The sequence below is a fragment of the Syngnathoides biaculeatus genome, chromosome 10 (genome assembly GCF_019802595.1).
Source record: "Syngnathoides biaculeatus isolate LvHL_M chromosome 10, ASM1980259v1, whole genome shotgun sequence".
Lineage (NCBI taxonomy): Eukaryota > Metazoa > Chordata > Actinopteri > Syngnathiformes > Syngnathidae > Syngnathoides > Syngnathoides biaculeatus.
In genome coordinates this window covers 1,576,031-1,599,203 of record NC_084649.1, presented here as the reverse complement: position 1 = coordinate 1,599,203, position 23,173 = coordinate 1,576,031, and the positions used below count along the sequence as shown (strand labels likewise).

General features: G+C 44.0%; 1 protein-coding gene across 5 annotated transcripts in view; it reads right to left on the bottom strand.

Annotated features, from left to right (window-relative positions):
• Window positions 1-23,173, bottom strand: part of cdk5rap1 (CDK5 regulatory subunit associated protein 1) — a 33,060-nt gene that overhangs the window by 9,103 nt on the left and 784 nt on the right. For all 5 annotated transcript variants that reach the window (XR_009796711.1, XR_009796712.1, XR_009796714.1 and 2 more), the window contains 11 exons: window positions 23,049-23,152; window positions 22,925-22,959; window positions 22,724-22,824; window positions 11,836-12,046; window positions 11,637-11,761; window positions 11,313-11,539; window positions 11,076-11,173; window positions 9,931-9,986; window positions 7,821-7,951; window positions 7,584-7,733; window positions 199-339 (listed from right to left, as the gene is read on the bottom strand). Coding sequence is in view for 1 of the 5 variants with exons in the window: in XM_061831520.1 (XP_061687504.1) it covers window positions 199-339; window positions 7,584-7,733; window positions 7,821-7,951; window positions 9,931-9,986; window positions 11,076-11,173; window positions 11,313-11,539; window positions 11,637-11,761; window positions 11,836-12,046; window positions 22,724-22,824; window positions 22,925-22,959; window positions 23,049-23,152 (1,379 nt within the window). In the remaining 4 variants the exon portion in view is untranslated. The remainder of the gene's footprint in view (window positions 1-198; window positions 340-7,583; window positions 7,734-7,820; window positions 7,952-9,930; window positions 9,987-11,075; window positions 11,174-11,312; window positions 11,540-11,636; window positions 11,762-11,835; window positions 12,047-22,723; window positions 22,825-22,924; window positions 22,960-23,048; window positions 23,153-23,173) is intronic.

Below are 23,173 nucleotides of genomic sequence, written 5' to 3'. Positions count from 1 at the left end.
TTGACAAACTGCTGGCAAATAACCCGTATGAATTCCAAAACATATTAACAATGCAGATGTGACTTTTGACCACCCCCCATAAAATCCTTGCACCCTGACCTTTAATATACATTGTTAGACTTCTATGATATTATCAAATGTGTCTAAATACTGAAGGTTCCCTTTCAAACTCTCAAAGTACACCAATGCAAATCCCACCTTCACTAGCACGTAGTCTCCAGTGTTGATTACAGCAGTGTTGGACTCTGCAGAATGAACAGCAACATCCTCTTTGGGGAAAATCACTTTCATATTGCCATCTGTTCTCCCACACAGCTCCTTGGCTGATCTCTTACTCTCCTGTAGATAACGGAATGGTATTATGAGCATTGTTGCTTGGTAAGGTTGCACTAACCCAGTACAACATGTGCACCGTCTACTGGAAATGAGCTTTGCTAGACATTACAAATCAATTTATCTATTTCTATAAACATCTGCTAGCTTTGAGAATAAATGGAAAAAAATCAGGATGCTAATAAGATTCTAACGCTGCATCACAGCATGCGAATAAATGAAAAACTTGCAATAACTGCCTACACAAGCAACTACTGATAGTCAGTCAGGTAATAGTCTTGAAAATTGTGACTAGAACAAACAACATTGGTATTATGAGACATTTGTTACACAAAATGATGACTGCATAGCCAAGGAAACCCACATTTTTCCTTGGCAGAGTCCTGAAAAGTATCCAGTACTTAACCAAATCTTGAGTAGGATATGCTCGAAACCTACATTAACATAGAACAATAATTGATGAAAGTTAAGTAAGTTATAAAAGATTATCAATACATGCTGACTCGTACTTTTCCCATGTTTTATTTTGATGAAATGGGTAATGATTGAAAAGTGGACCAGTATTTGCTCAAGAACAAAGAAGAACGTAAAATATGAAGGTCGTTGAATGTTTGATCATCTTAACCTTTAACATTAATGGTTAGTGGTTAACTAATCCAGCCCAAGACAGCTGGCTAAGAATGTCTTGGAGGTGAAAAGAGTATCAGATCGAGTGATGAGGCTGAAATTTGAAATTGAAGGTGTTATGTATAATGTGACTAGTGGCTAAGCCCCACAGGTAGGATGAGACCTAGAGGTGAAAGAGAAATGCAGGAAGGAACTAGTTTAAGAAGTTCTAAGCATCCCAGACAGAGAGAGAGTTGCGATTGGTGCAGATTGGAAAAAAAAAAGGATGGACATGCCAGAAGTGAACACTTTTTTCAGAAGAGTCAGGAACATAGCGTGACTTACAAGAGCGGAGGTAGACGCACGCAGGTGGATTATATTTTTTGCAGGTGATGTAATCTGAAGGAGGTTACTGACTGGAAATTAGTGAGGGGAGAGTGTAGCTCGACATCATAGAATGGTGGTGTGCAGGATGAGTCTGGTGGTGGGAAGGAAGATTAAGAGCACAAAATTAGACAAGAAAACCATGTGGTGGAAGCTGAGAAAGGAATAATGTTGTGCGGCCTTTCGGAAAGAGGTGAGAAAGGCTCTCAATGGACAAGAGAAGCTCCTGGAAGACTGGACTACTACGGCCAAGGTGATCAGAGAGACAGGCAGGAGAGTACTTGGTGTGTCTTCTGGTAGGAAAGGTGAGAAGGACACTTGGTGGTGGAACCCCAAAATAAATGAAGTCATACAAGGAAAGAGATTAGCGAAGAAGAAGTGGGACACTAAGAGGACTGAGGAGAGGCGAAAGGAATACATTGAGATGTGACGAAGGGCAAAGGTAGAAGTGGTGAAGACTAAACAAGAGGTATATGATGATTGCTTTGAGGATGCTAGTGGATAAGCACAGACAAGGTCAGAGGGAGATACATTGTGTCTTTGTGGATCTCGAGAAAGCCCATGACAGAGTACCAAGAGAGGAACTGTGGTACTACATGCTTAAGTCTGGTGTGGTGGATAGAATAGAATATTAGATAAATTAAATAATTGAAATTATAATGAAGATGAATTAAATAATAAAATTTGAATAGTACAGGACATGTATGATGGCAGCAGAACAATGGTGAGGTGTGCCTTAGGTGTGACAGAGGAATTTAAGGTGGAGGTGGGACTGCATCAGGGATCAGCTTTGTGCCCCTTCCTGTTTGCAGTGGTAATGGATAGGCTGACAGATGAGGTTAAACTGGAATCCCCTTGCACCATGATGTTCGCAGATGATTTTGTGATATGCAGTGAAATCAGGGCGCAGGTGGAGGAACAATTAGAAAGATGGAGGGATGCACTGGAAAGGAGCGAAATGAAGATTAGCCAAAATAAAACGTAATATACAGTGAAGAAAATAAGTATTTGAACTCTGCTATATCGCAAGGTCTCCCACTAAGAAACCATGGAGGGGTCTGAAATTTTCATCGTAATTGCATGTCCATTGTGAGAGAGATAATTGAAAAAAAAATCCAGAAATCACAGTGTATGATTTTTTTATCTATTTATTTGTGTGATACAGCAGCAAATAAGCATTTAAACACCTGAGAAAATTAATATTAATATTTGGTACAGTAGCCTTTGTTTGCAATTAGAGAGATCAAACGTTTCCTATAGTTGTTCACCAGGTTTGTGCACACTTCTTCTTCTTCTTTTCCTTTTCGGCTTGTCCCGTTAGTGGTCGCCACAGCGTGTCATCTTTTGCCATCTTAGCCTATCTTCTGCATCTTCATCTCTGACCCCAACTGCCCTCATGTCTTCAACCTTTTCTTTGGTCTTCCTCTCGCTCTTTTGCCTGGCAGCTCAATCCTCAGCACCCTTCCACCAATATATTCACTCTTTCGCCTCTGAACATGTCCCAACCATCGAAGTCTGCTCTCTCGAATCTTGTCTCCAAAACTTCCAACTTTGGCTGTCCCTCTAATGAGCTCATTTCTAATCCTATCCAACCTGGTCACTCAGAGCGAGAACCTCAACATCTTCATTTCTGCTACCTCCAGTTCTGCTTCGTGTTGTTTCTTCAGTGCCACCGTCTCGAGTCTGTACATCATGGCCGGGCTCACCATTGTTTTGTAAACTTTGCCCTTCATCCTAGCAGAGACTCTTCTGTCACAGAACACACCAGATACCTTTCATCAGCTGTTCCAACCTGCTTAGACCAGTTTCTTCACTTCCTAACCACACTCACCATTGTTCTGGATTGTTGACCCTAAATATTTGAAGTCCTCCACCCTCGCTATCTCTTCTCCCTGTAGCCTCACTCTTCCCCCACCACCTTTCTCATTCACGCACATATATTCTGTTTTACTTCGGCTAATCTTCATTCCTCTCCTTTCCAGTGCATGTCTCCATCTTTCTAATTGCTCCTCTGCATGCTCCCTCCTTTCACTGCATATCACAATATCATCTGCGAACATCATGGTCCAAGGGGATTCCAGTCTAACCTCATCTGTCAGCCTATCCATTACCACTGCAAACAGGAAGGGGTTCAGAGCTGATCCCTGGTGCAGTCCCACCTCCACCTTAAATTCCTCAGTCACACCTAAGGCACACCTCACCCTTGTTCTGCTGCCATCATACATGTCCTGTACTATTTTAACATACTTCTCTGCCAAACCAGACTTACGCATGCAGTACCACAGTTCCTCTCTTGGTACTCTGTCATAGGCTTTGTCTAGATCCACAAAGACACAATGAAGCTCCTTCTGACCTTCTCTGTACTTTTCCACGAGCATCCTCAAGGCAAATAATGCATCTGTGGTACTCTTTCTAGGCATGAAACTATACTGTTGCTCACAGATACTTACTTCTGTCCTGAGTCTAGCCACCACTACTCTTTCCCATAACTTCATTGTGTGGCTCATCAACTTTATTCCTCTATAATTCCCAGAGCTATGAACATCCCCTTTGTTCTTAAAAATGGAAACGAGAACACTTTTCCTCCATTCTTCAGGCATCTTTTCGCACATTAGTATTCTGTTGAATAAGTTGGTCAAAAACTCCACAGCCATCTCTCCAAATTGGTTCCATACCTCTACCGGTGTGTCATCAGGACCAACTGCCTTTCCATTTTTCATCCTTTGTAGTGCCTTTCTGACTTCGCCCTTAGTAATCATTGCCACTTCCTGGTCCTTCACACTTGCCTCTTCAACTCTTCCTTCTCTCTCATTTTCTTCATTCATCAACTTCTCAAAGTATTCTTTCCATCTATTTCGCACACTACTGGCACCAGTCAACACATTTCCATCTCTATCCTTAATCACCCTTACCTGCTACATCCTTCCCATCTCTATCCCTCTGTCTGGCCAACCTGTAGAGATCCTTTTCTCTTTCTTTCGTGTCCAACCTGGTGTACATGTCTTCATATGCCTCTTGTTTAGCCTTTGCCACCTCTACCTTTGCCCTACGTCACATCTCGATGTACTCCTTTCGCCCCTCCTCAGTCCTCTCAGTGTCCCACTTCTTCTTCGCTAATCTCTTTCCTTGTATGACTCCCTGTATTTTGGAGTTCCACCACCATGTCTCCTTCTCCCCTTTCCTACCAAAAGACACACCAAATACTCTCCTGCCTGTCTCTCTGATTACCTTGGCTGTTGTAGTCCAGTGTTCCGGGAGCTTCTGCTGTCCATTGAGAGCCTGTCTCACCTCTTTCCGAAAGGCCGCACAACATTCTTCCTTTCTCAGCTTCCACCACATGGTTCTCTGCTCTACCTTTGTCTTCTTAATCTTCCTACCCACCACCAGATTCATCCTACACACCACCATCCTATGCTGTCGAGCTACACTCTCCCCTACCACTACTTTACAGTCAGTAATCTCCTTCAGATTACATCATCTGCACAAAATATAATCCACCTGCGTGCTTCTACCTCCACTCTTCCAGGTCACTATATGTTCCTCCCTCTTCTGGAAATAAGTGTTCACTACAGCCATCTCCATCCTTTTTGCAATGTCCACCACCATCTGTCCCTCAAAGTTCCTTTCCTGGATGCCATACTTACCCATCACTTCTTCATCGCCGCTGTTTCCTTTACCAATATGTCCATGACAATCTGCACCAATCACAACTCTCTCGCTGTCTGGGATGCTCAGAACTACTTCATCTAGTTCCTTCCAGAATTTCTCTTTCAATTCACTGCAGCTCTTCCACACAGATATTCTCTAGATCAGACAGGGTTATGGGCTGTCACTGAGAAACACGGAGTTTCAGCTCCCTCTAAAGATTTTCTATTGGGTTTAGGTTTGGAGACTGGCTAGGCCACACCAGAACCTTGATATGATTCCTACGGAGCCACTCCTTGGTTTTCCTGGCTGTGTGCTCCGGGTCATTGTCATGTTGAAAGACCCAGCCACGACCCATCTTCAATGCTCTGAATGAGGGAAAGAGGTTGTTGCCCAAAATCTCACAATACATGGCCGTGGTCATCCTCTCCTTAATACAGTGCAGTTGTCCTGTCCCATGTGCAGAAAAAACACCCCAAAAGCATGATGGTACCACCCCCATGCTTCACAGTAGGGAGGGTGTTCTTGAGATGGAACTCGTCATTCATATTCCTCCAAACACGGTTACTGGAATTATGACCAAAAAGTTCCATTTTGGTTTCATCTGACCACAAAGCTTTCTCCCAGTACTCCTCTGTATCATCCAAATGGTCATTCGAAAACTTAAGATGGGACTTGACATGTGCTGGTTTAAGCAGGGGAACGTTCCGTCATGCATGATTTCAAACCATGACGTCTTTGTGTATTACCAACAGTCACCTTGGAAACGGTGGTCCCAGCTCTTTTCAGGTCATTGACCAAGTCCTGTCGTGTAGCCCTGGGCTGATTCTTCACCTTTCGAAGGATCATTGAGACCCCACGTGGTGATATCTTGCATGGGGCTTCACTCCAATTGATATTGACCGTCATGTTTAGCTTCATCCATTTTCTAATGATTGCTCCAACAGTGGCCCTTGTTTCACCAAGATCCTTGGCAATTTCTCCGGAGGCCTTTCCAGCTGTGTGGAGTTGTACAATTTTGTCTCTGGTGTCTTTGGACAGCTCTTTTGTCTTGGCCATGTTACAAATTTGAGTCTTACTGATTGTATCTGGTGGACAGGTGTCTTAATGCAGCTAACGACCTCACACAGGTGCATCGGATTCAGGATAACACCTGGTGTGGAGGTGGACTTTTAAAGGCGGACTAACACGAGTTTGAGGGTCAGAATTACTCGCTGACAGACAGGTATTCAAATACTTATTTGCAGCTGTATCAGACAAATAAATTGTTCAAAAAAAAAAAAAAGAAATCACACATTGTGATTTCAGAATTTTTCTTTTTAGATTATCTCTCTCACAGTGGACATGCACCTACAATGAAAACTTCAGACCCCTCCATGATTTCTAAGTGGGAGAACTTGCAATATAGCAGGGTGTTCAAATACTTATTTTCTTCACTGTATGTGTGTGAATGAGAGGGGGAGGGGGTAGTGTGAGGCTCCAGGGAAACGAGATAGCGAGGGTGGATGACTTCAAATATTTGAGGTCAACAATCCAAAACAATGGTGAGTGTGGTCAGGAAGTGAAGAAATGGGTCCAAGCAGGTTGCAACTGCTGGCAGAAGGTGTTTGGTGTGTTATGTGACAGAAGAGTCTCTGCTAGGATGAAGGCCAAAGTTTATAAAACAGTGGTGATGCCATGATGTACGGGTTAGAGAAGGTGGCACTAAAGAGACAACAGGAAGCAGAGCTGGAGGTGGCAGAAATGAAGATGCTGAGGTTCTCTCTCGGAGTGAGAAGGTTGGATAGGTTTAGAAATGAGCTCATTATAAGGACATCCTAAATTGGACGTTATGGAGACAAGGTTCGAGAGACCAGCCTTTGATGGTTTGGACATGTCCCGAAGCAAGAGAGTGAGTATATTGGTCGAAGGGTGCTGAGGATGGAACTGCCAGGCAAAAGAGCGAGAGGAAGACCATTGAAAGGTTGATGGATTTTGTGAGGGAAGACATGAGGGCAGTGGGTGTTCGAGAGGAAGATGCAGGAAATAGGCTTAGATGGAGAAAGATGACCTGCTGTGGCGACCCCTAAAGTGACGAGTGAAAGAGAAAGAAGTTAGTGGTTAACTTGTTTTTACAGGTAAGTGAGAGTTAAATACATATGTAATGCCTCCTCATTTTTAAGAGTGGTTAGAGTGGTTTATTTTGTATATCTATAGTATATATTTAATTATTTCCGCCAACTTATTTTTGCACAAACTTACTTACTTACTTTATTACACCACTTGAACTTTGAACATTAGCAGTGGAACATAATCCATTTCCATTTTTTACTTTTGGAAAAAATGTTTTGAAACGCAAACAAATCAGAGGTCAACCAGGATACCTGAACATTCCTCTCTAGTTTCCACACAAACCCTTTTCACGCTGCCTGTCAATGCCAGTATTTTACCCACTTTTTCATGTCGCTGTTCTCATAAGAAGCACTTGGGGACACATATAATCAGCCTTCAAATGTGATATCAGACCCGTATCAGAGGAAGGATCGTGCCCATGTAAAGCAGAGTGCCAGGACATGGGTGTGACAGGGGAAAATAAGGCTCAGGTCTTATGTAAAAGCAGTGAGTACAGTACTGACCCCTTCCACCAGGACAAGTTGTGTGCTGCCAATAAGAGTAGCATTGACCCTTGAGGCTTCCTGTCTGAACACAGTGATACACTCTTCCAGTCTACGCTGCTTCACATCCACTGGCACGTCATCTTGAAGGTTATGGAATGCATGAGTTTTCTAGGTTGAAGAGCAAAAAGTGAAAAATCACATCAACTATTATGTTGCAATTGAGTACTGGTGCCAGCATTTGCGAGAATTACTCACCTTTCTCTTGCTATAGGCAAAAAGGAACCCCATATTGTAGCCCACTTCTCTCATGAGAGACAAGGTCTGTTGGTGATCTTCTTCTGTCTCGCCAGCAAAGCCTGAGATGAAGTCACTGCTCAGACTTACCCCTGACACACACACACACACACACACACACACACACATACACATTATAACAAACTAATATAATATAACAATATAATGCTGTGGAAGAAACAGTATTTTTTCCCACTTCTCAAAATATCAGACCGGAATAACCTAAATCAACTTTTTAAATGATAAATTCATTTATTCAGAGAAAAAAATGATCACAATTTTGAATTATTTTTCCAAGCCTGATTACCTTCAGACCTGTTTGATAAAGAAATCACCTTAACAGACACTTGCCCAACAAAATCAAGTCAGACGAAAAATCTAAAAAAGCTGCAACAAAATGAAATAATCGCAAGAAACTCCAGAACAGTGGAGAAATTAACTAATTGACATCTATCAGTCTAGAAAGAGTGACAAAAGCCATTTCTGAAGCTTTAGGATTCCAGCAGACCGAAGGGAGGGCTATTACCTTCACATGGACAAAACAAAGGACAGCAATGACTCCTCCAGGAGGCCACAAAGCAACTCATGACAACTTCGAAAGAATTGCAGACCTCTCTTGCCTCAGGTAAGATTACATGACAAATCAATAAGGGAGATATTGGGCAAAAATGCCATCCATGGCAGGGTTCCGAGACGAAAACCACTGCTGACCATAAAGAATATAAAGGCTGATCCCACTTTTGCAAAAAAAAAAAAAAAAAAGTAAATTACTTTTGGCAGAATATAATTGTACATAGACTAACAAAATGAAAGATGAGCTTTTTGGAAGGTGTTTGTCTCGCTTCATCTGGTGTGTGTGGCACAGCAACAGTCAGATGTGGCGGTGGTATAGTGATGGTCTTGGGCTGCTCTTTCATGACCTGGACAACTTGCTAATGGAACCATGAATGCTGCTCTTCCACAGAAAATCCTTAAGGAAAATGTTCAGCCATTAGTTTGTGGCCTCAAAGTGAAGCACACTCGGGTTCTGGAGACGGATAAGGATCCATCACATACCACCAATTTAACTTCTTAATGGTTTAAAACAAAAATAAAGGTTTTACTGAGGCCTTGTCCAAGTCCTGGGTTGAATCAGATCAAAATACAGTGGCATGACCTTGAAAAGGCCCTTTACACTTGAAAACCATTTTTGCTGAATTCAAATGTTTGTGCAAGGAAGAGTGAATCAAAATAGCGCCACAGAGATGTGAAAAACTCATTGCCGAGTTCTAGAACATGCTTGATTTTAGTTGCTGAGGATGGCCTGACCAGTTCTTAGGTTTCGAATGCTTACTTTTACAAACAAGGCCAGGTAACTTTGGAGTGTTTTTTTTCTAAAAAAGTGAAACCGCCACTTAAAACAGTATTTCAAGTTCCCTGGGGTTATATTTGTGTGATACTATTTACAATTCTTTGATAATCTTAAACATTATTTTGGGGAAACTATGCAAAGATAGAATGTGAAAAGCGGGCCAGAACTTTTTCTGAGCACTGGTATGTTGAACTGTTGCCATAATCAGACTCTAGTAGTGTTACAGACACGGTCCACAGCATTTTAAAAGTGCTTACCGTAATTTCCGGCCGACAAGACACGACTTTTTCCACACGCTTTCAACCCTACGGTTTATGAGGTGATGCGGCGCTAGCGTTAGCGCGCGGCTAGCATTAGCGCACCTGGTTATAAGCCTCGGTATATATAAGGAGTTTAATGCTAGCGCCGCGCTAACACTGGAAATATTATTGGGATTGTAATTTTGTAGTGAAACTGCAACGCATCATACAATCACGTTTCTAATATACAGTATTGCCTTTATTAAGCTACAGTACATGGGGGGGTACATTTTGAAAATCCTGTACAGTTTGTTACACCTGATATCTAAATCACGATAACATTAACGAATATATAACGTCTTTCGAAAGGAATATTTACAGTGTATAACAGTTTGACCTTCAACATGTTAGACTATTCCACATAACCTTGAAAACTCTTGACTAGACAATTCATACACACATTCAGTCACTCATAATGTACCTTGAATAATATTCCTGATGTTCTGTACCAATTCAAGGTATGTCTCTCTTGTATACCTGCAATTTGTTTTAAACATCAGTTACTAGAACAAGCAAATGAACCCTGAAACTGGATTTGATTTAAAATGTGATTTGATCTTCATCTAAATCATCGACAAAAGACAAATGGTCTGATTAAACAAGTCCTTCCCCACTCACACTATCAGCTTTTATTAGACACCAAACTTTCACAGTGCAGAATACCGGATTACCAGCAACAAAAAGTGTAAATTAGCATGAAGCTGGCAAGGGTTGCAAAAGTATTTCTAAAAACTTGAATATTTATCAGTCTAAGGTAGAATTGATTGTTTATAAATGGAGAAAGCTTGTCCCATTAGGGGTCACCTCAGCATAACATCTCAGATAAACGCTCATACTGTATTTGTTAGGTACAGTTTTTATGCTGGATGCCCTTCCTGACGCAAACCCTCTTGGGGAGTAGAGGCCACAGTGAGATATGAGATAACTGCTGAGCTATGGGGCCTCTCCCCAACATTAAGAACAATCTGCATTAATATTTGTGATCACAATATTAATCCTTTTTGGCCAACATGTGGTTTGGTTGAGGTTGTTGTCAAAGGAGGCTAAAACAGTTTATAAATCCAAAAGTATACATGGTGTGTTCAGTAAAAACATGGCCCCACAATTGTTTGTGGTATTAATTCAAAATATAGTTAATTATAAAATAGTTTTGTTGTGACTTAGATGAAAGTGGCATGGTGGCGCAGCTGTAAACCGTTGGCCTCACAGATCTGACGACCTGGGTTCAATCCTGGCCCCGCCTGTGTGGAGTTTGCATATTCCCCCCGTGCCTGCGTAGGTTTTCTCCGGGCACTCCGGTTTCTTCCCATCCCCCCCCCCAAAAAAACATGTAACATTAATTGGATACTCTGAATTGCCCGTGGGTGTGATTGTCAGTGCGGCTGTTTGTTTCAATGTGCCCTGTGATTGGCTGGCTCCAGCACTCCCATGACCCTTGTGAGGATAAGTGGCTAAGAAAATGGATAGATGTAGATGAAGACCACATCACAGTTTATAAAGATGCAAAAGCCAGGAAATTTCAAAAGGCTTCCGTACATTTTTTGTCAAGGATATATATTTTCTTACCCACGGCGCATAGCTTTCAAGACCTGACTACTTCCACTTTGAGCTGGAAGATGGATCTGCTTACAAAGGTTTTCCCTCTCCGCAATTAGATGCAATACCTATGCAGAGCGAGAGAGAGAGAGAGAGAGAGAGAGACAGATGGACAGACAGATACACAAAGAAGGATGGAAAAACGGATGTGAGAGCTGATCAATCACCAGTCAACTGACCAAACTCTTATGTCACTCATTCATGAACCTCATCAGGAAAGTCTTTAGGATGGGGTGACGTGAATCTGATCCTCATATCAGGATCAACCTGTGACACTCTGTCCAACAAGCCAGAGAAACGTAGACCTCCCAGCTTAGGCCGGTACACAGTCTTGAAGCCACGGCTCAGCTTTGTTGGAACAGCACCACAGAACTGTTCTTCAGATGTGTCCCTGTAGCTGTTCACATTCTGGCCAAGCAATGTCACCTCTTTCACTCCCTGAAAGGATGTGGACCACATACAAGACTTGATGGTGATTACCTGAATAAATATTTCCACTTCCCATTCAGTTCAGTTTTAACTCTTTGTAACTTGCCTGATCGGAGAGGATACGGATTTCCTCAAGAATAGAGCTGGCAGGTCGACTCCTTTCCCGGCCTCGAGTGAACGGAACAATGCAGTAACTGCACATGTTGTCACAACCCCGCATAATGGACCTGCGAGACATCATTTGAGTATATAATGTGGGTGAATAAAACCACTCCAAAAATAACCTCTTGACAAAACATACACAAAAGCACTGTGTCCCTGAGGAGTGTGGTGGACAGGCATGATGTCAGCGTAGGTCTCCTCGAATGAAAGCAGCACATTGCTTGCCTGTTGACCTCCCTCAGACACAGTCAGTAGACGTGGGAGATCCCGGTAGGAGTCTGGCCCAGCGAGGATGTCGACAAGTTTCTCTCGTTCCAAAAGCTCCATTTTCAGTCTCTCTGCCATGCAACCTACATGGACACACACACAAAACGTGTTGAAATTGTGCTCTGTAGTCGGTGTGCATGTATATACATTTCACATATTGCTCTCTGGCCATCATTTGAAGTTAAAAGAATATATGAAACATTTTATATGATATGCAGACTAAAAAAATAACGCACAACTAGAACATCACATTCCAGAGCATAAAGCATTAAAAAAAAGTTATTTGGATGTTCATAGATGAGATCACAAATATAACTTGAACATCAAAAAAGCACTACCGTTGTAACTAAAAGTCCTTTCGTCTTTCCTTTGCCCAAGCACCCACCAATCAACAGTTCAGTCAAAGGTCCCATGCCAACAATGATTTCTGTTTTTTTAATAATCTTTGATGTCCTTTTATTGGGTTTTCCTGATAATTTGGGTTGGAAACACCTGGCATGCATGAATAAGCTTTTCTTGTATTGGATTACTGATATTTCTACTTTACATGTGGAAAAAAAGCATTGGTCTGGTTGGTCCCTTTCAGCATCCCATTCCAAGCTTTCATAGCAACACTGCATGTCAGTTTTGAACAGCGATCCTATAAAGGCTGCACCTCTACAGCATAAACTGTATATCACTTTTATAAAACTAGTGATTCTAATAGTACCAAGTGTTACTAGTGACACGCAGGCTCCCTCTGGCGATAATCATTGACTTAAATGTGCAAACTGCAAATATCACACATTGAGTCGACAGGAAGTGACGATCAGTGATACAGAAAATGGATAGATGGATGGATGTTTTTCATCAAATACTGTACATTTATTAGGTTCAGTTGGATTTAACTTAAAGCCCAAGTGTCATCCCTACAAAAATTCTAAAATAGATATTGTAATGAAAAATACACATAACATTATTCACTTCAATGTCCATACAAAAAAATAAATGTGAGCGGAGAGCGCGTCATCCATGTGCAAAGTTGCAGAAGTGTCATTCTACGATATCGAAGTGGTCGCCATATTGGCTGCATCCTCTGTAAGTGACATCACTCGGACATTCGCCAATGAAAACACGCGGTGCACCCTAACTAATGGGAGACGAACACGTCCCTTATGACACGGAACCTCTTTTCGAAAAAGACAACACCACACAACCGAGTGAAGTTACCGCGGAAATATTACACTATTGTTTCGAGCCCTCAGGGGAATATTACAGTATTGTTTCAAGCCATATTCAGATGATCTGCGATCACGGCCAAACCCCATCCCCGTCCGATCCACTTCCACGGCGGAGATGAGCCATCGCAGCTCATCGCAGCCGGCCAGTGTGGCTTATGACGGAGTCGCAGTACGATGAACAACACAGTTAGCCGGGGCGTTTTACTGCGCGCACGCAGCTGACTGACGCATTCTTGGCTGGGTTTTTCAGAGCCGCCCCCGTCCGCAAAGCCCGACGCGCAGCCTTTGCAGAAGCTGTGACCGCCGAAGGCAGCGCCTCAGCCGGTGTGGCTCATTTTCGGCGCCGTGGTGGCATATAATGGAGCTGAGGCGTGCCGCTTTTTGAGGGTTGTTCACAGCCACCACAGTACATGATAAAAACTATCGAGACGGGGCACATTACTACGCGCACGAGGTTGAGTGAGACATTGTTGGCTAGGTTCTTCAGATTCGCCGCTGTCCGCACAGAAGCCCAACGCCGTCCAACGCGTACATCGACATATTTCATACGCGGATCTTTTGTTACATTATGAGAGACCGATTATGTGGTCCGCCCCAAACTATTATTTTTTTTAGTAGCTCAATACACACCTACCTGTGATTTGGAACCCACAAAGTTCTCGCCTCCTACACCCGTGCAATCCATTTTTCACAACGAACCGGGTCTCTTTCAAACTTATGAAGGGTAATTCCATTCTCCCAAGTGTTCAAGCAATGTCCAGCAATGCAATGACCCGGCATTTTGGCTAACACGAAGGAACAACGAGCTACCTTCCCGGAGGTAAAACTAATGCAAACAAACGAGTCCACTTGGGGGCACCGCTGTCCTTTACGTCACTTCCAGCTTCTTCTCAAAAACAAATCCCTTGAGAGGATTTTCATGGCGGGAGTTACAAAAAGCTGTATACGTCAAAATAATGTTTTGTGGTGAAAAAAATGCATGGAACCATATTGGCTGACGTTTTTTTCATTAATAACTAAAAATCATCCATTTCATGACACTTGACCATTAAGTACAAAATGCAGCCCTATGGGGGCACAAACCAGTGCAATCTGTAGGCCGGTCCCAAGCCCGGATAAATGCAGAGGGTTGCGTCAGGAAGGGCATCCGGCGTAAAAACTGTGCCAAACAAATATGAGCGTTCATCTAAAGAATCCCATACCGGATCGGTCGTGGCCCGGGTTAACAAAGCCCGCCCCCGGCACTGCTAACCTACAGGGCGTCGGTGGAAATTCAGCTACTGTGGGTCGAAGACAAAGAAGAGGAGGAAACCGGATCCAGCGTCAGAAGAAAAAGAGGAATGCACAGAGCCTACAACTGAGTGTAGGGACTTTGAATGTTGGGACTATGACAGGAAAAGCACAGGAGTTGGTTGACATGATGTTTAGGAGAAAGCTTGATATTCTGTGCATCCAAGAGAGCAGGTGGAAAGGTAGTAAGGCTAGAAGTTTGGGAGCAGGGTTTAAATTATTCTACCACGGAGTAGATGGGAAGAGAAATGGAGTAGTAGGCGTTATTTAAAGAAGAAGAGCTGGCTAAGAATGTCTTGGAGGTAAAAAGAGTATCAGATCGAGTGATGAGACTAAAATTTGAAATTGAGGGTGTTATGTATAATGTGGTTAGCGGCTATGCACCACAGGTAGGATGTGACCTAGAGTTGAAAGAGAAATTCTGGAAGGAACTAGATGAAGTAGTTCTGAGCATCCCAGACAGCGAGAGAGTTGTGATTGGTGCAGATTGTAATGGACATATTGGTAAAGGAAACAGGGGCGATGAAGAAGTGATGGGTAAGTACGGCATCCAGGAAAGGAACTTTGAAGGGCAGATGGTGGTGGACTTTGCAAAAAGGATGGAGATGGCTGTAGTGAACACTTATTCCAGAAGAGGGAGGAACATATAGTGACCTACAAGAGCGGAGGTAGAACCACGCAGGTGGATTATATTTTGTGCAGACGATGTAATCTGAAGGAGGTTACTGACTGTAAAGTAGTGGTAGGGGAGAGTGTAGCTCGACAGCATAGGATGGTAGTATGTAGGATGATTCTGGTGGTGGGTAGGAAGATTAAGAAGACAAAGGTAGAGCAGAGAACCATGTGGTGGAAGCTGAGAAAGGAAGAATGTCGTGCGGCCTTCCGGAAAGAGGTGAGACAGGCTCTCGATGGACAACCGAAGCTCCCGGAAGACTGGACGACGACAGCCAAGGTGATCAGAGAGACAGGCAGGAGAGTACTTGGTGTGTCATCTGGTAGGAAAGGGGAGAAGGAGACTTGGTGGTGGAACCCCAAAATACAGGGAGTCATACAAGGAAAGAGATTAGCGAAGAAGAAGTGGGATACTGAGAGGACTGAGGAGAGGCGAAAGGAGTACATCGAGATGCGACGTAGGGCAAAGGTAGAGGTGGCAAAGGCTAAACAAGAGGCATATGAAGACATGTACACCAGGTTGGACACGAAAGAAGGAGAAAACGATCTCTACAGGTTGGCCAGACAGAGGGATAGAGATGGGAAGGATGTGCAGCAGGTAAGGGTGATTAAGGATAGAGATGGAAATGTGTTGACTGGTGCCGGTAGTGTACTAAATAGATGGAAAGAATACTTTGAGAAGTTGATGAATGAAGAAAATGAGAGAGAAGGAAGAGTTGAAGAGGCAAGAGTGAAGGACCAGGAAGTGGAAATGATTACTAAGGGGGAAGTCAGAAAGGCACTACAAAAGATGAAAAATGGAAAGGCAGTTGGTCCTGATGACATACCGGTAGAGGTATGGAAGCAATTTGGAGAGATGGCTGTGGAGTTTTTGACCAACTTATTCAACAGAATACTAGCGGGCGAAAAGATGCCTGAAGAATGGAGGAAAAGTGTTCTAGTTCCCATTTTTAAGAACAAAGGGGATGTTCAGAGCTGTGGGAACTATAGAGGAATAAAGTTGATGAGCCACACAATGAAGTTATGGGAAAGAGTAGTGGAGGCTAGACTCAGGACAGAAGTAAGTATCTGCGAGCAACAGTATGGTTTCATGCCTAGAAAGAGTACCACAGATGCATTATTTGCCTTGAGGATGCTCGTGGAAAAGTACAGAGAAGGTCAGAAGGAGCTACATTGTGTCTTTGTGGATCTAGAGAAAGCCTATGACAGAGTACCAAGAGAGGAACTGTGGTACTGCATGCGTAAGTCTGGTGTGGCAGAGAAGTATGTTAAAATAGTACAGGACATGTATGATGGCAGCAGAACAATGGTGAGGTGTGCCTTAGGTGTGACAGAGGAATTTAAGGTGGAGGTGGGACTGCATCAGGGATCAGCTCTGAGCCCCTTCCTGTTTGCAGTGGTAATGGATAGGCTGACAGATGAGGTTAGACTGGAATCCCCTTGGACCATGATGTTCGCAGATGATATTGTCATATGCAGTGAAAGCAGGGAGCACGCAGAGGAACAATTGGAAAGATGGAGACATGCACTGGAAAGGAGAGGAATGAAGATTAGCCGAAGTAAAACAGAATATATGTGCGTGAATGAGAAAAGTAGAGGGGGAAGAGTGAGGCTACAGGGAGAAGAGATAGCGAGGGTGGACGACTTCAAATACTTGGGGTCAACAATACAGAGCAATGGAGAGTGTGGTCAGGAAGTGAAGAAACGGGTCCAAGCAGGTTGGAACAGCTGGCGAAAGGTGTCTGGTGTGTTATGTGACAGAAGAGTGTCTGCTTGGATGAAGGGCAAAGTTTACAAAACAGTGGTGAGGCCGGCCATGATGTACGGATTAGAGACGGTGGCACTGAAGAAACAACAGGAAGCTGAACTGGAGGTGGCAGAAATGAAGATGTTGAGGTTCTCGCTCGGAGTGACCAGGTTGGATAGGATTAGAAATGAGCTCATTAGAGGGACAGCCAAAGCTGGATGTTTTGGAGACAAGATTCGAGAGAGCAGACTTCGATGGTTTGGACATGTTCAGAGGCGAGAGAGTGAGTATATTGGTAGAAGGATGCTGAGGATGGCGCTCCCAGGCAAAAGAGCGAGAGGAAGACCAAAGAGAAGGTTTATGGATGTGGTGAGGGAAGACATGAGGGCAGTTGGGGTTCGAGAGGAAGATGCAGGAGATAGGCTAAGATGGCAAAAGATGACACGCTGTGGCGACCCCTAACGGGACAAGCCGAAAGGAAAAGAAGAAGAAGAAGAGACCATTAAGTACAATACATTTGCTATTCATCACTTGGAATGATCTGATTTCAAATATTTATTCAGGCGAAATCTTTATTAAAGTTTTTATGACGATAAGCAGCACATAGATGGATAGATGTCCAAGACAGATGACCATTTTATTGAATCGTTGTTTATATTTTCTTACATTGAAGCACAACGTTAATGTTCAAACTATCCAAAGTCTTACAGTGGCTTACAACAATATGTGATGTAAATTTTAGGAATAAAAGCTCTGCCACACTTTTGATGTATACAGCCACGGCCAAAGGTTTTGAGAATGACAAAAGCATTGATTTTCATAAGATTTGCTGCTTCAGTGTTTTTAGATGGTTTTGCTAGATGTTACTATGATATACTGAAGTATAATTACAAGGATTTCATCAGTGTCAAGGGCTTTTATTGACAATTAAATGAAATTTATGCAGTCACGATTTGCAGCGTTGACCCTTCTTTTCAAGACCTCTGACCAATTTGCCCTGATATGCTGTCAATTAACCTCTGGGCCATATCTTGACTGATGGCAGCCCGTTTTTGCATAATCAATGCTTGGAATTTTTCAGGGATGTGCCGGTTTTTGGTTGTCTGCCCACCTCTTGAGGGTTGATCACAAATTCTCAATAGGATTAAGGTCTGGGGAGTTTCCTAGCCATGGACCCAAAATGTCAGTGTTTCTCTCTGAGCCACGAAGTTATCACTTTTGCCTTATGGCAAGGTGCTCAATCATGCTGGAAAAGGAATTGACCCCTCCGTAGAAATTGCGTGGGCCGCGTTGCTGACCAATCAGGGGCCAGAGATGTGCCTAAACCACGCCCCTTGTTGTCGTCCGCCATAACCTCAGACAAAGTCGCATGGTTCAGTAGAGCTTATGTTTGCGTTTTATCACGTCTTGGGGATCCTTAACAATAGATATGGTTAAGAGGTGTAGTCACGGCCTTTGTAATAGTGACGACAGGTATCCTGATAGGCCAGTTGGTGGAGTTCAATTTATACCCTTTCCAAAACCGAAGACAGAGTACGAAAAATATCTTTGATGTATCAAACTTTGTGGAAGACCGCATGATCAACTGAATCCATTTAAAATCAACCGGAACAGATATGTTTGCACGAAGGATCAAACTTTGTGGAAGACCGCATGATCAACTGAATCCATCTAAAATCAACCGGAACAGATGTTTGCACGAAGGTAAGCCCTATTTTTGATTTTCAATACATGTCTCATATAAATGAATTAGCAGTTCTTCGATTGCAGAACATGGCTACGTGTGAATGATTGACACACTTGATCTGTGTTGAGCGATACTTTGCGAAGACCTGACTGCACAAACGTGTCCCTTTGTTGGTGGCTAGCGAGCTAAGCTAAATCGGACTCTTCTTCTTCTTTTCCTTTCGGCTTGTCCCGTTAGGGGTCGCCACAGCGTGTCATCTTTTGCCATCTTAGCCTATCTCCTGCATCTTCCTCACTAACCCCAACTGCCCTCATGTCTTCCCTCACCACATCCATAAACCTTTACTTTGGTCTTCCTCTTGCCCTTTTGCCTGGCAGCTCCATCCTCAGCACCCTACCACCAATATATTCACTCTCTCGCCTCTGAACATGTCCAAACCATCGAAGTCTGCTCTCTCGAACCTTGTCAGCAAAACATCCAACTTTGGCTGTCCCTCTAATGAGCTCATTTCTAATCCTATCCAACCTGGTCACTCCGAGCGAGAACCTCAACATCTTCATTTCTGCCACCTCCAGTTCTGCTTCCTGTTGTTTCTTCAGTGCCACAGTCTCTAATCCGTACATCATAGACGGCCTCACCACTGTTTTGTAAACTTTGCCCTTCATCCTAGCAGAGACTCTTTTGTCACATAACACACCAGACACCTTTCGCTAGCTGTTCCAACCTGCTTGGACCCGTTTCTTCACTTCCTTACCACACTCATCATTGCTCTTGATTGTTGACCCCAAGTATTTGAAGTCGTCCACCCTTGTTATCTCTTCTCCCTGGAGCTTCACTTTTCCCCCACCGCCCCTCTCATTCATGCACATATATTCTGTTTTACTTCGGCTAATCTTCATTCCTCTCCTTTCCAGTGGGTGCATCCATCTTTTTAATTGTTCCTCTACCTGCTCCCTGCTTTCACTGCATATCACAATATCATCTGCGAACATCATGGTCCAAGGGGATTCCAGTCTAACCTCATCTGTCAGCCTATCCATTACCACTGCAAACAGGAAGGGGCTCAGAGTTGTTCCTTGGTGCAGTCCCACCTCCACCTTAAATTCCTCTGTCACACCTAAGGCACACCTCACCAATGTTCTGCTGCCATCATACATGTCCTGTACTATTTTAACATACTTCTCTGCCACACCAGACTTACGCATGCAGTACCACAGTTCCTCTCTTGGTACTCTGTCATAGGCTTTGTCTAGATCCACAAAGACACAATGTAGCTCCTTCTGACCTTCTCTGTACTTTTCCACTATCATCCTCAAGGCAAAGAATGCATCTGTGGTACTCTTTCTAGGCATAAAACCATACTGTAGCTCGCAGATGCTTACTTCTGTCCCGAGTCTAGCCTCCACTACTCTTTCCCATAACTTCATTGTGTGGCTCATCAACTTTATTCCTCTATAGTTCCCACAGCTCTGAACATCACCTTTGTTCTTAAAAATGGGAACTAGAACACTTTTCCTCCATTCTTCAGGCATCTTTTCGCCCGCTAGTATTCTGTTGAATAAGTCGGTCAAAAACTCCACAGCCATCTCTCCAAATTGCTTCCATACCTCTACCGGTATATCATCAGGACCAACTGCCTTTCCATTTTTCATCCTTTGTAGTGCCTTTCTGACTTCGCCCTTAGTAATCATTGCCACTTCCTGGTCCTTCACACTTGCATCTTCAACTCTTCCTTCTCTCTCATTTTCTTCATTCATCAACTTCTCAAAGTATTCTTTCCATCTATTAAGCACAGTACTGGCACCAGTCAACACATTTCCATCTCTATCCTTAATCACCATAACCTGCTGCACATCCTTCCCATCTCTATCCCTCTGTCTGGCCAACCTGTAGAGATCCTTTTCTCCTTCTTTCGTGTCCAACCTGGTGTACATGTCTTCATATGCCTCTTGTTTAGCCTTTGCCACCTCTATCTTTGCCCTACGTCGCATCTCGATGTACTCCTTTCGCCTCTCCTCAGTCCTCTCAGTATCCCACTTCTTCTTCGCTAATCTCTTTCCTTGTATGACTCCTTGTATTTTGGGGTTCCACCACCATGTCTCCTTCTCCCCTTTCCTACCAAAAGACACACCAAGTACTCTCCTGCCTGTCTCTCTGATTACCTTGGCTGTAGTAGTCCAGTCTTCCAGGAGCTTCTCATGTCCATTGAGAGCCTGTCTCACCTCTTTCCGAAAGGCCGCACAACATTATTCCTTTCTCAGCTTCTACCACATGGTTTTCTTGTCTAATTTTGTCTTCTTAATCTTCCTTCCCACCACCAGACTCATCCTGCATACCACCATTCTATGCTGTCGAGCTACACTCTCCCCTACCACTACTTTACAGTCAGTAACCTCCTTCAGATTACATCACCTGCAAAAAATATAATCCACCTGTGTGCGTCTACCTCCACTCTTGTAGGTCACGCTATGTTCCTGACTCTTCGGAAAAAAAGTGTTCACTACTGGCATGTCCATCCTTTTTGCAAAGTCCACCACAATCTGTCCCTCAAAGTACCTTTCCTGGATGCCGTACTTACCAATCACTTCTTCATCGCCCCCGTTTCCTTCACCAACATGTCCATTACAATCTGCACCAATCGCAACTCTCTCTCTGTCTGGGATGCTTAGAACTTCTTAAACTAGTTCCTTCCTGCATTTCTCTTTCACCTCTAGGTCTCATCCTACCTGTGGGGCTTAGCCACTAATCACATTATGCATAACACCTCCAATTTCAAATTTCAGCCTCATCACTCAATCTGATACATAGACATATTTCTCCACTTCACCAGACTTACGCATGAAGTACCACAGTTCCTCTCTTGGTACTCTGTCATGGACTTTCTCAAGATCCACAACGACGTCATCGAGGAGAGGGGAACAGCTTCGGCCCAGCGGGTCCTCCTGTCCACCATGGTGAGCAAGTAGGTGAAACCGTGCGAAGGAGGAAGCGGGCCCACCAAGTCAATGTTGACGTGGTCGGACCTCCTCTCGGGACAGCGAAGGACTCCAGGAGGGCTTTTGCGTGGCGATGCACCTTAGCACGCTGACAGGCCACGCACGACTCGACCCAGGTCTGCACCCCGTGGTCTGAGGCCTGGTCCGGTCAAACGGGAGTAGTCAACACCCAGATGCATAGTGCCGACGACCGCCGTGGAGAGGCAGTCCGCGACCACATTGGATTTGCCGGCGATGTCCGTAGTGTACGCAGTTGGCGTTGCTGGCAGGCGGACCACGGGTCGGCCACCTTGGACCCCGTCCGACCGTGGCTCTCAGTTTACCTCCGAACTCTGGAACGCAGTCGTAGAGAGTTTGGGGGTCAAGCTGCACCACACTACCGCCTATCTCCCCCAAGCGAACGGTCTCTGTGAGCGGTTACACCGCTCCATGAAAGTAGCCCTGCGCACCAGCTTGACGGACGACAACTGGTTGGATAAGCTTCCGTGGGTCATGCTCGCCCTCAGGTGCACCCCCAAGGAAGGAGTGATCTCCTCGTCCTTTGGGGTTGGGCCTCCCCCTGCACCGGGGGCGGCCCCCTTTTCCCCGCCTCTCTACACCTGCTGGGGTGCCCTCGACCCCGTCAGGGTCCTGGCCCCTTGATTCAATGGACTGTGCGGCCCAGGCCCCTCTTGGCCCTTGCAGTGCACACCCGCCGGGGTAAGGCCATTGTCCCTCCACAGCACAGGGATTTTGACTGTAGGTGAATTCTGGGGGGGCTTGTGTGGTGGTTTACATAATTCACCTACGGGACCTTGAGATAGGTTATGAGGTTCCGCACCGACGTTATTGGTGGTTACACTTCCAGTGTTAGTTTGTTAGAGAGTTCCCGCCGAAATGGGTTCACTGTTGATGTCTGCATTAAAAACGAGGTTTGCTCCTGTGTTCAACACCCCGCCTCCGACTCCTTTTCTTCGGTGCTACAGCGCCTTCTAATGTGGCAAGAATTTAGGACCTGTACGATCATGAAAATATGGTCTATAATAATTTTTTTAAAAACTTGTAGAGAGCAAAGTCCACGAATATGCAGGGCCACTAACAGGAAGCACGAACTGTACCCCACAAATGATCAAACATAATAGTGTGAATACAAAAAATTATGACTGTACCTAAAATGCCAATTTTCAGTGGTGTCCGACTCTTAAGGCGCTTATTCTTCATGGCTGTCAGTTCCTGAAGTCTATTCCAGATTGTTTGTTCAGCTTTTTCTCTGTTAAAAAAGAAAAAAAAAAGCATAAATGAAATGGAAAAAGCTACAAATGAGCATGATTTACAAACATTTCTAGGAACTCCAATTTTCTAAAGAGTACCTGATGGAGCATGTTACAAGAAGTACCACATCTGCCTGCAGATAAAGACGATACAAAACGAACATTGTTGTTATTAAGCTATTAGGTGTTGTTGTTGTTGAACAAACACAATCACGTCTTATACCTCGCGTAAATGTGTCGTGCGCTGATATCCACTCCTCTGCAATATGGACCAGGCAATATCCGTATCATTGACATTCATTTGACACCCATACGTTTCAAAATAGACTGTACCAAGACAAAAGATTG